The following is a 13444-nucleotide window of genomic DNA, read 5'->3' as shown; positions in this document are numbered from 1 at the left end:
TGTCATCATCAGCTGCTATGAGCTGTTATGATAGCAAAAAAATCTTAAAATAAATTATCTTGAACTTGAATTGGTGTCTTCTCAGAGATTTTTTAAAACATTCCTACTCTTAAGCTATAAATAAATAAGTTTTCATGGTATTTCTAAGCAAAATGTTGAAAGGATTGGTAAGTAAAGTTAATTATACAAAATAAATATGATTCAATTAATTATAAATATACTACTTTGTAAGAACCCATTGTAGTCATTTTTAGATACATACATACAATCATCACAAAGAGATTACTTATGCTATTTTAATAAATAATGACTGTGCATTTTTTACAATACAGCTCTTATTATTCCAAGTAGCAATACAAATACCATTAAAATTAATAAATAAATTTATTAAACAATAGTAGGAATTGTGTCAAAAACTTATATTATTAATATTAGTATTGAATTAAGACTCATTTCCTTTCCCAATATTTTGATAAGATAGGAAAGACATGTTGAATTATTACATAAAAGAATATATATGATATAATAAATATTATTCGAGTATAATGACTATAACACTTTTTTTAATACCTTGATTTATTTTCAATATGAAATATGTTGCCATGTATTTAACATTAATAGAATTGAAAAAATTGTCATTATAGTTTTGACAGTCAAAATTGACTTTCAAATTTGGAAAATCAATTTTGATATTATATATCATTTTTTTATGTTATTAACTAATACTTAAAAATTCAAAGCTTTTTCATTTTATTTTTGAAAAATGTAGTACATTAAATTACTCAGTAGTAATGAAATATATTTTTAAAAATTAATTTAAAAAAGTGCAAGCAATGGGCTGTTTTACATCTGTTTTAAAAACTACAGTAAGTCAAGTACCTACTATTGGGACAAACTGGAAACTATCTTATGTAATAAAAAAATGAGATTCTGTAAAAAAAATCAGAGATGTTGTAATTGGATGCTTGATACACATTCTTAGAAACATTAATGAATTAATATATGACTGGGACTAGAAATGCAATTTTTTTTTATCATCAAATATTTATAATAGTATTCTAGTTTATTCCTAATGAAACAAATATAACTTAATTATAACTGTTCTATCTTTAACTAAAAACAGCAATATTTAACACAAAATACTTCACTTTATTAAAGATCCTAAATGTTAGTAGTTTATTTGTTGGCGTGCCCCCAGAAATATGTACATTTGTAAACTATTTCATCATCAATGATATTTGTAATAAAAATGTGCAATTTACCAAAAAATAACTATTTTTCAGATAATTTTTGGAACGGGTCTCTACACAGGTGTTTACATAGCACAAAATTATCAGGTAAAAAATTTGGGCTGTTTTCAATGATACATGTGTATATAATTGTCAGCTTCCTGACCAATATTTTCGTACCAATGGCTTTAAATTAAGTCCATGTATACATTATATATAGTAATATAAATAATAGTAATGTGAATAAATTGAATTTGTTAAGTTATTACCAAAAATTATTACTTTGTTGCCTTGAATACGCAAATGAACTATTATTGCATACCCATTACTACTTCATTTGGTTGTAATTTTTCATTAAAGGTATACTAGATTCACAAAGGAGGCCAATATTAAAATTTATTTAATGATGATGGTTCTATAATACTTTGTTTTTTTAGTCATTAGCAAACAAAAAAATATGTGCACTAAAATTGTTCCTGGTTCAAATTATTTTTTTATATTTTTATGTAATGGCCTCTTTTGTCACATTTGTGTTGACATACAAAGTTTATGAAGAATGTTAAGAATGTTAATTTAATGCAGGGCGCTGTTGAATTTCTCTGTAAGAAATCAGCTCAGGAATGTGATAGGGCTCTGGATAAAAAGATGAAAACTGGTTAGTTTTGTTTCATTTGTTAAATAAATTCTTTTGAACCAGGAATAATTTACTACTCACAAGAACATGAAATTCATGTCAATATTCAAATTTAAGGTGAAACTGCTAAGCACGGCTACTTATATATTTATATAATAATATTTTATAATAAATGTGCTGCATCTTCTGATATAAATTTTATGTAGTCTCATTTATTTTTATAAAAGTTTTTTTTTTATATACTTGTACTTGTGTTCATCCTGTATTCAAAATTTATTGAAAATTTGAGGAAAACTTATATGAATTTGCACAATTGGAGAATTACTACTTTTTAATCCAAATGATTTTAATTATAACACTTCAGCTTATCTCTATCTACTAAATAAGAAAGTGTTCGACAGAGGAAAAAAAGGACTTCATCATTTTGTATCTTCCTATTCTTATATTGATAGTATAATAATATGTTAAACCCTGAAACCTTTTTTATTGATAAGCAAATATTTTACTTTTAAAATATTATAATTACTTAAAAATTCAGCTATTTTACTTTTTCACAATTTCTTGTAAAAATCGTACTAAATATTTAGCAATAGTAAAGTAACAGTTAGTCCTCATTTCCTTATTTGAGAAAGTTAGAGGTTAGCTTACTTCACCTTGCTGCTCCAATGTGGGTGGGTGAATAAACAAGGCAGATGTTCATCCACCAAATGCAGATTTCTTTAAGATGATTTCCTTTACTGCCAAGCATGAATTATAATACTAATTAAGCACAAGAAAATTCAATGGCGATTGCCCCTTTAAACTCGGGATCATCAAGATTCTCTTCTAACCACTCTCACCGCACACTGCTCTTACAATATACATAGTTAAAAGCAGTTAAGTTAAAACAAAAGGGCATAAATAAATTATATGTTAAACAACTTCAATTTCTGTTCAATAATATTTTTTTTTTTAGATTGATAAAGTAGAAGACCCCAAAGTGTTAATTGGAAAAGCTCAAGCCTTCATAAAGGCTAAACTAGATGAAATAAATGAAGCTAACAAAAATGGAAAGGATTGAAATGAATGTACCAATACATTTATTAAATTTTATTTATTGTAAATAATATTGTGATAATTTTAAATAAATGAAAGTAGGAATATAACAGAATTTGGCTATTATTTTGCTTAAAGCATAGATAAACCACCTCCAACATATTCAACCCTTGTTATTGGTTCTTCAAATGCTAACCAATCACTTGAATGGGTAGGTAGTAGTCCCATACTTTGACACTTATAAAGGGCTAAAAATATATTTACTATGTTTCCAATTATATAAACAAACTTTTGCCCAACTGCTTGAGTACCTTCAACCATTTTAAATGTGCTCTGTGTTGAAAATAATGCCTTAACCGGCCTCACTATTAACATACCCACCATCATAATGGGGAATATCGATATAGAGTTTCCCGCCATATACATAATGAATAAATTCATAGGCACCTGTTTCAAAGGTCCAAGGGCAACATCCCAAAGTTTTTTAATTAAAAGTAAATTAGAATCGGCTTCCTTTGACGACTCTGTGTAGCTAGTATTAGCCAATGGACAATAACCGGGTGGTGAGGGTATTTCAGTTGCTTGGGTTTTGTTTCTGAAATGATAACATTGATTAATTTAATGAGTGAGAAAAAGAGTTGATGACACGCAATTACAAAGTATATATGCAAATATTTCACTTACTTTTGATTAAAGTCTAATGCCCATTTAAATTTTTTGTTAGATTTCAATTGAGACATCTTATAATTTTGTTATTTATTCAATGAATGAATAGTATTTCGTTATTTCTATGCACTACCTACAACTATGAATTGAAACTTATATACATATAGTGACAATCAGACAATGATGAATGACAGTATATTTCTACATCTGACAACTTTGACATTCGATCTAAGAGTTTAAAAACATGCGATAGTTTTAGTTAATAGACTATAGAGCGAAAGTCTGGAGATCCATTGTCCAATTTTATATAACCTAAAGGTTGGTCAATGGTATGTATGTACATACATGTAAAAAGAAGTAGATATGTTACTAGCGCGCGTAATATAAAGATTAAAAAAAATGCCAACGTGCGTACGGACGTTTTTTGACATTGCCTTGCGACAAACAAGATCGGTGACAAAAAACGAAAATGCCATCGAGTATAATATTTAGAAAATGTAGTAATTATATTGTAGATAATTAAACACACGGCAATTTCAGAGAAAAAAACTCAAACGATATTTAAATACGAAAATTATTTATGTATTTCTATTCAGACAGAAAATATTTTTGTTTCGAGTGACATATTATAACACAGATTATAAGGTACAGATATGACATCTTAGGTAAAAAGAGGTAATGAATACAAAATATATGTTTTCAGTTCATCATGTCTTCCTTTTGTGATGTAATATCCTCCCCAATACCCACTTACTTTTATTCAAACATTCTATGAAAAATATATAATACCAGTATTCGCCCGCGTGTTAGTGGGAGAAGGGTGAGTATTAGGTAAAAAAAGTAACATAAAGCCGCCCTTGTGTGAACCCCTGAAAGCTGTGTGTGAAAGAGTGAAAGTTTGCTTAATACCAAATTTTATAGAAATTGTTTTAGTGCCCTAGCCTTAAAAGCGTAACAGACAGAGTTTTGCAATTATAATTGTAAAATATTTTCACTTCGCAGGTATTAAAATTCAAACACTCTTCTTCGTCTTACCAATTTTATTAATTTAATACAACTTGTTTCACAACTTAAAAATTTTCCGTTCTTACTTTTTGAAAAAACCAAACAATGCGAGCTTCTATCCAGTGCTCAGCTTACTAATAATAATATAATATTTTTCGGAACCGATAGTCAAAATAGAGTTACTAAATAATAAAAGTATGAAATATTTAAATATACAATATAAAAATAAACAAGCAAAAATCACATGTTTTGTAGTAAATATGACAATAATATAAATTATAATTTATTACATTCTTTTCATAATGCAGACTTATTTTAATGGGCACGGCTATTCTTTACAAAATGCTCAACACTTATTTGAAATTACAGTATGATTATTTTATCAAGCTATATTATTATAGTTATAATATACCTAATACCATTGAAAAGCATAAAATGTAATAGTTTAATCCTCCGCACCAGACGGTACCTTAAGGAAAAATTTCAATTCGATAACTACAAGTACATGAAAATATTTCTCTAGATTTGATAAATTCAACAATCACAACTTAAAAAAAAATATCGCACTATTACTTCGTTAATCGCTTGATTCACTTATTGTTCGAATCACGGCATTGCAGAAATAAATAGGTACAAATAGGTATAAATAGGTATGTATCTACACAATGTATGTTGATAAAATTAATAAAAATATATATTTAATTTTTAATTGTATTAGATTACTGAATAATTAAGATAGTTTAAATGCAGTAATAAATTACCCATCTTTTCTTTATTTTATATTTTCTCTTTTACACGAATCAGCAATGAAGTATTACTTATATACCATTTAAAACAATGCGTATGTGTGCTGTTAATTTATTTTGTTTGAATAGGGTACATATTTATAATTTTTAAAATCATTGAGGTCAGTGTTTTTTTCAATTGTCTTCATAAATGTCAAAATTATAATTATTCTCGACCCCGTTTTTCATTTCAAAATTAAGGGTCCCGTGACAGAATAACCATAATCGACTATTTACGTTAATTTGCCCGCTCAATATTCTTATTTGCATCTCTAACCTAAAATTTCCTTAAAATTTCTTTATTAATACTATACAAAATATACATCTATACAAATAAAAGTTGACGCGTCTGTTTGTGATTTCAAAATTACTGTTTCTTTTAAATTTAATTTGACTATTTTCGAGTCACCAAAACTGAAACACTAATTTTTTTGTCACTTTGTCTGTTTATCCGAGGTACTAATAAAAACTGGTAAAAATAACTGAATTATTATAAAAAGTCTTCTAGGGTTAGTCTTTACTTAATCAAAATCGGTCGGCTCAAAGAAATAAGCGTACCTACGTGTATTTTAGAATGTTTAATATCTAACAACGAAATAAAAGTTTTTTAAGCTATTGAATAACTTAGTACAAACAATCTGTTAAATTTAGTTATATAAAAACATTGCTGTATGTGAAGTTAATTGTATACAACTACTTTTTTTTATTTTGACATAAGCTTGTAATATTTTCTTAAGGATTTTTTTTTCGTGTTCAAAAACGGTGGCTGATCTCCTTTTAAATATTTCATGGAATTACAGAATATATAAATCCTTTTTATCCCTATTCCGTTGAATTTGATTATGTTACCCGTCATTGATAAAATCCTTGAGATTGTTATATATACAGATATCATCTGAGTTTGACATGGTTGGAGAAGAAAAAAAACATTCTAGTTTTCATTATTTATTTTATAAAAAAAAAACAAACATAAAATCTTAATTATATAAACCAGTGCAACTATGTCTAAATATATTTATCATAATATTTCATAATTATTCGCTCTGTAAATACCCTTTGACTATAACATAACTTATCTACTAGAAATGATTTTATATTAAATTACACGAGCCAATGTGCCTACGACAGCTAATTCGTTGACAATACTTTAAAGTGACTGTAATTGGAATCGCTACAATCCGTTGTAACAATTAATAACAGATAATAATAATTCAAAACAAATGCTATTGATTAGAAAAACTAATTTCGATATTTATACTAGAAAAACTTTAACATAGAAAAAGTAAAAATAGGATGTTTATAAGTAACTTTTAAATGACTATTTTTCTTGTAAGCTTTTTTACTGGAATCGTATATTTACTTACAACTGTTTATATAAAATAGAATGTTAATACGTATACAGTACAATTACTTATCTGATTGTGTAGATAGGTAATATTATAATAATAATGTACATAATTATACATAACTGCGTCAAAAAGCAGGACTGCAAAAAATAATACAATCGTTATATCAGCTCGATAACTTGATTTTGATTAATATTTTATTTGATTTGATTATATTAAATTAAAAAAGATTAATTAAAATTTACAAAATAACGCCAAAAGGAAAACCAAAAGTTCATACAAATACAATATTTCTTAAAATGTTTGTGTCTAAATTGACGAGTGAGCTTTATCGCTCTGATAAGCTCATGAATGTAAGACTGCGATTTTACTTATAGACGAGTCAGGCCCGTGATATGAAAAATCGTGGTAACTACGCCGATATGTTGCATGAACAAACTCTAAAAAATAACGTGTAACAACGAGCCATAAGTAAATCCACCGGAATTTATACTACAAGCTTATGGCTCGATCGTCGATCAGGGTCTAGAGCGATACATTACATTAGTACTCAAGTAATTGAACTAAGCAACGCGAGCGTCATTGTTACATATAACTTGAACATCCGTCGTTATCGGTACGTCCTCTTCAATATCTTTCCTCTTCTCAGCAAAAACTACATGTTCTTTACAAAATAATACTATTCGTTGACACGCTTCCCGCATTTTATCCTCGGGTATCGTTAATACAATTCGCATGTAGTTTGGATAGTCGAAGCACTGAAAAGAGATCGTAATTCATTCAACAAATTTGTGAAGACTTTAAAATGGAATCCCTGTCAATATAAATAAAACCGAATAAGCCTTGTATTACGACCTATAACTAATAAACGTCCAATTACGATTTATTGATTGAATTTCCCTCCATATCCGTATTTGTGCAGATACTTGTGCAATATCTCCAGCGCAAATTACTAATCTGAGATTTGCCGCCGTGGCCAATAAGAGGATATCATTACTATTATGTAATAAGCATCAGTATGCTATGATGATGCAGCATGACTATCGTATCAAATATGGAAGTTATTGTTGTTTTACGCAAATTAAGTAATTGGCATGATTTAAGTAAATGTTACATAAATTATTAAATAAAAAAAAAATGTTAAAACTTACCTGTCCTGGTAAACAAAAGACTGATTGTTCTGCCACCATACGCTCTACAAATACGCATTCATTACTGAATTCAGGGAAATGGGATAATTTTATTTCTATCATCATATACATGGCTCCTTGAGGCATGATTGGTCGTAATCCTGGTGCGTGCCGAAGTTCTTCAAAAGCAAGTTTCGCTTGATTCTATAAAAAAATATTCAAGTGATTTTATAAATAAAAGAATCTAATTTGTTATAATGTTTATAGGTGACTCGTTAATAATTATATTTTATTTCTATATCATTATATAAAACGTTAATAAAATAATTTAAAAACAAATTGCATCATGATGTCATGGAACTTTCCTCTCACCTCGATAAACAACAACACGTCGTCAAAGAAACTTTGCGGCGTATATTCCAAAATAGCAGGTAAAGCTCTCTGTACTAATGTATTTGGGCCGAGTATCTTCATCGAAAGGTTTGATAAACCTTCTCGTATTTCTTTTCCTAAAATATTATTACGATCGTGTACTATAACCCAACCCATTCTCCAGCCAGGAACTAAGAACCGTTTCGTGAGTCCACCACACGTGAGAACAGGTACGTCTTGGGATATAGACGATATAGCTGTAAATTTATTTCCGGAAAAAACAAAATGTTCATATATTTCGTCTGCTATGATTGGCACTCTGTTCCTTGACGCTATGTCTAAAATTTCACTTAAGTGCTCTTTGTCATATACGGATCCACATGGATTGGATGGATTAATGACTACTATAGCTACAGTATCGTCGTCAATTTGACTTTCTAAATCATCAAGGTCTACCTTCCATTGTTCATCAGGCTGTAAAATAAAACATGATATATTTTCTAAGTCATCTTTTATTTATTAACATAAGGATTATTTAAAGTAATACTTAAATATATAATAATCTCTTTTTGACTAACTACAAAAAAAAAGAAATAAGTATTTGCAACAGCGCCCAACAAATTTCATTGTAGGAAGAACACTTAATCTATTCCGTTGGTGTAGTTCAATTTTAGACATATTGATGTATAATTAAACAATTCCTTACGAAATCATTACTCGAAATCTGTATGGGCTCTATGATATTTTTCATTAAAGAATGATTATACAATCAACACACATAAGTTGTTTAGAGAATGCGGCGCAAATATGCAAATAAGATCCACAATGAACCAGAACTTGTTCTGTTTCTCAAACTCGTTTACGGTTATAGTATAATATTTTAAATTAAATAAGGTGATGTGCCGAAAATCCGTAAATCCTGTTATTGCCAATAATAAGTTTATTTTAAGACTGTCATCAAAATAGTAGACTTAGTTTTAGCTGTTAATGTTTGTCTGACTGATGGAGAAATCTTGTATTTTGTAGCACTATATTAAAACGTGCATTTTGATTGTCATTGACGTTATTTGTTTACAACACGCATGTAAAGCAATTTTTATAAAAATGAATTGTTTTGACGATATAATCGGTTTTGGACATTAAGGCAACCTTAAAACTAATAAGATTTTGAAAAATCATATCAACATTATCCCATAATTTGGGCGTGACCTATATAAATTATAAACTAATCACTGATATATGTATGTATGTATGTTTTAAAGCGGTGTTCATGGGATACGTTCATAAAAAAAAACAAAACATAACATAAAATAAATACAAAACATAAGGCATATATGCCTAAGACTTCTCTTTATAGCTTACTCTGCCATGCGGGTCCAATGTTCTATAGTTGATGAAAATCTGCCACACATGTTTTCTTTCACTGCTAACTGATAAACTTTACCTATGTCTTCGATTATTTATTTTTTAGTTTACAAAAACTATTGTGTTTTGTTTGTTTAACATTAAAACTTAAAGGCATGGCAAACAAATCGAAACTTGTAACGTGTTGAAAGATTTTTTTTTATATATTTTATGATATTGATAACAATGTTGTTAATTTTTTATAACAATGACTTATCTATAAATCATAGATTTTTAAGTCACAAGAACACCACATTTTCTCAAAATTATTAATTTTTTTTACAGATTTTTAACTTCAACTTTGTATTTAAAAAAAAATCTCTCCATCTGAACATCTATACATAGGTACGTCAATTAAAGTAACAATCGTAGCAGTATAATCCATTCACCACGATTTTTTTATTTTTTTTATTTATTAATTCTAAAGAATAGAGGAGTAACTTTTACATCAATTAATATGTGAAATATAAAACTTACCAGGAGATTATAATGTTTTATAATAATTCCCAATCCTTCTGCTAGAGTCTGGTAAATTGAAAAACCAGGCCGGGGTATTAGCACATTTTGACCTGAATCTGCAAGTGCTGTTATAACCATTTCAATCGCATGTGAACATCCACTAGATAATATGACGTCATCAGGATGGACATTGCCTTGATGAGCGCAATATTTTGCTACGGCCACCCTTGCTTCGTAATGTCCTTTAGAAGGGGCATAGCCTCGGCTTGTTGTAAGCTCAACACTATCGCGAACGGCTTGCAAAACTTGTTCTGGAGGATTTAAATTTCCAAACGTTGTTGGATCACCTGTGAGTTTAATAAAAATTACAAAATGATTATAAAAAATTCTGACTTCTAATATAACATTGTTTATCGTCTATTCCCAATACTAAGACCTCTCTCCACGTTTATGTTTAAAACAAAATTAAATTTACATTGAAAACCCTCATATTAATATAGATAGGCAAATATATTTATAAATATATAATAATTTTTAACATAACTGTATATATGATCTTGCTTCTCATGCAACTAGTTGCTATGAGTTGTCATGTCATCATGATATTCTGATCCAAAGTATTATAGTTAATGGTGATAACATGAGTTGGTACCTAAGACAGTAACTAAGACTATTTTTTATAAATATAACCGTATGTAATTAACATACTTATATATACAGATATTATAACATAAATACTAAATAAGCGAATTCTTTAATTTACTACTAGTTAATTCTGTTGTAAATAAAAGCGTTCGCTCTTTACCGTTTTGTTTTTTATATGTGATTTATATACGATTCGCGCGCCACGTTTTAGTAGTTGACAATTCTATACCAAAAACCGTCATGTCAGTATCAAACACTAAAAAAATTTACCCATTATTTATTAAGATAGTACGTGGGCTCCAAACATCCGGCTGAGTATAACATTAATATAGTCTATACTATATTTTATAATTATTATGAAGCTAAAGTTTATTTGTTTGAATGCGATTATCTCAGGATCTAACAATCCTATGGATAGATTATTATATAATATACCTTCTACCTAACGCTGCGTCCGACGGGGGTGGATCGTTAACGTTTAAGGCGGGTCAAACGCGGCGCGGAAACATGGCGTGGTTTCATCAACTTGTTTTTATACTATAATATACAAAATATTATTTACCAAAAAAAAAATATCTTATATTTCTTATTAACGTTATCATTCCGATCTAGCTTGTGGTATAAATCTAATTTAGTCTTACTACAGTTGATGTAACAATAACCTAAATATCTGGACTGAGTAAAAAGGTAGTTTTAACTTCAACCAATAATATACGAACTATTCATGTGTTAATTGATGTTGCTTTATCGTTGAATTATTAAATGATGTATTTAGACCACTTTACATCATTTCAGTGTGTACAACTGATGTTATTATTAATAATAATATTAATATGATTAGCTATATCTTTGTCATTAAAATAAATTGTAAAGACAAGTTTCGATCATGTTAACCTTGAATTACGCATTATTTCTGACCCAATAGATTCCTTTCCAAAAAAATAAAATATATAATCAAGTCAATACAGCGGAAAAATTAATCAATCTCTAATTTCAGAAATAAACGGATTTGATGATGATTTAAAAAATATATTTATAAATAAAGTTATATTGTTAATTTGTTTTTAATTTAATGTTACAAATTATGTAAATATTATTTAATTTAATAAAACAGATAGAAATTTTTACCCCATTCGAGAAAATATTTAATTGTTACTAATTGTTTTAATAATAATTTAAGATGAAAATATAAATTTTAGCTAACAAAATATAATAATCAGATCTGCGATTTCATGAGGTATTACAGAATAATTATCGCATTATCATTAACAATATGTAGTTTTCATTGTTATTATTTTATCTCATGGACATTTTGAATAAAGTTTTATATTATACAAAACATTAAAATAAAGTATGTTACAGGTAAATTAATACAAATACTTCTACCGTTGACAGTAACACAATAGTTCTTTTGCCACTTTTGTAGATACATGTTAGCTAACTTTCCGTAGAGCTGAAACTTCTTTGTTTAGTGGTGTGATTAGATAAATATTATTATTTGTTGACTTAAGTATATAATTACCTATTATGCAACGAATGTTTAAAAATGTGGAATCCTTTTATTAATTTATCTACAGAAAACACGTTTGTCAGTATGTATGTGTGGTAAGTTCTCAATGATTAAGTGTTTGTAACTTTTAAATTAAGAAATAACTTTAAACGTACCGAAGATAGCTTATCTCACCTTATTTTTCCGCCATATGCACATAGATGTTTGTTAAGCATATGCCTAACAATATCCGAAACATATGTTTTGGATTGAATATCGTTTCAGCCCCCACGTTTTTCATTTCTATCAATTTGATTTTTTCATTTACATGTATACATCATAAAAAAATTAAGCCCGTAATCGGATATCAATAAAATAATCCGAATACGATGTACGAGACACTTTATTTAATTATTCTTTAAACTTTGATAAAAATACAGATAATTTAACTAAAATGTTCCAGATTGTAAATATTTTGTTTGAACTTATCAAAATAATATCAAATCATTAGGATTTCTTTTGCCAGGTCCAAATCGTCATTGGCTCTTCTTTTTGTATCTATCAGTTATGCAACAGTTCACTTCGTTATATTTCTGTATTTTTTAGTATCAAATATATCAGTGCAGAATATTCACCAAAACTATTTCTCCTATAAATATTCAAACGCCACACGCAAAAATTACGCAATTATGTAAGTTTCTAGAAATATTTTCAAAATATGCGTCGTAGTTGCTATTGCTAACTAAACTAACTTACCGATTGATAAAGCGATAAGTTCTTTGTTAGGGTTCGGTTCCACTTGCAGGTTCTCAACGATACGTCGGATAAGATTTGTAGTTTTCCTAGCTAAAGTAGAAGCGCGCACCTCCCACTCCTGTCTGCTTCGGGTTCTTCGCGACATCAGCACAAAACTTGCTGTAGATTCAAAGCTGCGGCAAAACTTGAAACAAGAATAGAGCTTGCCTTTCGATACGTCTCAGTTTTGTATGAATACTGCCATTTGGCGGATACTAACTTCCAAGTCACGGAACTGGTTTGAAAATGTATATGAGATGACGACAACGGAGCCAGTTGTTTAAATATTCCACCCTTGGCTACTGCGACACTTAAAATTAACACACTAATAATATAAGCAAATACGCTAAAAAAAATATTTTGATAATAAAGATAATGCGATCTTTGGTCCATTTTATACTTTATTTTAGAGTTTTTTTTTTGAATTAGTTTATAAACATTTTAAAATAA

General features: G+C 28.4%; 2 protein-coding genes across 2 annotated transcripts; both read right to left on the bottom strand.

Moving 5' to 3' along the window:
* Positions 1–2937: 2937 nt before the first annotated feature.
* LOC126780870 (ER membrane protein complex subunit 4) lies at positions 2938–3758 on the bottom strand. The gene is made up of 2 exons (XM_050505534.1): positions 3583–3758; positions 2938–3493 (listed from the first exon to the last, which is right to left on the bottom strand). The coding sequence occupies exons 1-2, from the start codon at positions 3636–3638 to the stop codon at positions 3031–3033; spliced, it is 519 nt and encodes a 172-aa protein (XP_050361491.1). The 5' UTR covers positions 3639–3758; the 3' UTR covers positions 2938–3030.
* Positions 3759–6289: 2531 nt separating this feature from the next.
* Positions 6290–13217, bottom strand: LOC126780710 (tyrosine aminotransferase). Its single transcript, XM_050505359.1, has 5 exons — positions 12956–13217; positions 10084–10412; positions 8203–8676; positions 7852–8034; positions 6290–7458 (listed from the first exon to the last, which is right to left on the bottom strand). Exons 1-5 carry the CDS (start codon positions 13098–13100, stop codon positions 7264–7266), a joined length of 1326 nt encoding a protein of 441 aa, XP_050361316.1. The 5' UTR covers positions 13101–13217; the 3' UTR covers positions 6290–7263.
* Positions 13218–13444: the final 227 nt, after the last annotated feature.

This window comes from Nymphalis io, chromosome 3 (genome assembly GCF_905147045.1).
Source record: "Nymphalis io chromosome 3, ilAglIoxx1.1, whole genome shotgun sequence".
Lineage (NCBI taxonomy): Eukaryota > Metazoa > Arthropoda > Insecta > Lepidoptera > Nymphalidae > Nymphalis > Nymphalis io.
Note: the sequence above shows the minus strand (reverse complement) of the source record. Positions and strands in the feature narration are given on the sequence as shown.

What these genes read in the sequence shown, in the direction of transcription:
- LOC126780870 (XM_050505534.1), bottom strand. Translation starts at nt 3,638, where the DNA reads ATGTCTCAATTGAAATCTAACAAAAAATTTAAATGGGCATTAGACTTT. An exon ending in GCATTAGACTTTAATCAAAA is followed by an intron (nt 3,494 to 3,582) that starts GTAAGTGAAATA and finishes TTATCATTTCAG; the next exon opens with AAACAAAACCCAAGCAACTG.
- LOC126780710 (XM_050505359.1), bottom strand. Translation starts at nt 13,100, where the DNA reads ATGTCGCGAAGAACCCGAAGCAGACAGGAGTGGGAGGTGCGCGCTTCT. An exon ending in ACTTATCGCTTTATCAATCG is followed by an intron (nt 10,413 to 12,955) that starts GTAAGTTAGTTT and finishes TTAAACTCACAG; the next exon opens with GTGATCCAACAACGTTTGGA. An exon ending in TCTTTTGTTTACCAGGACAG is followed by an intron (nt 7,459 to 7,851) that starts GTAAGTTTTAAC and finishes ATCTCTTTTCAG; the next exon opens with TGCTTCGACTATCCAAACTA.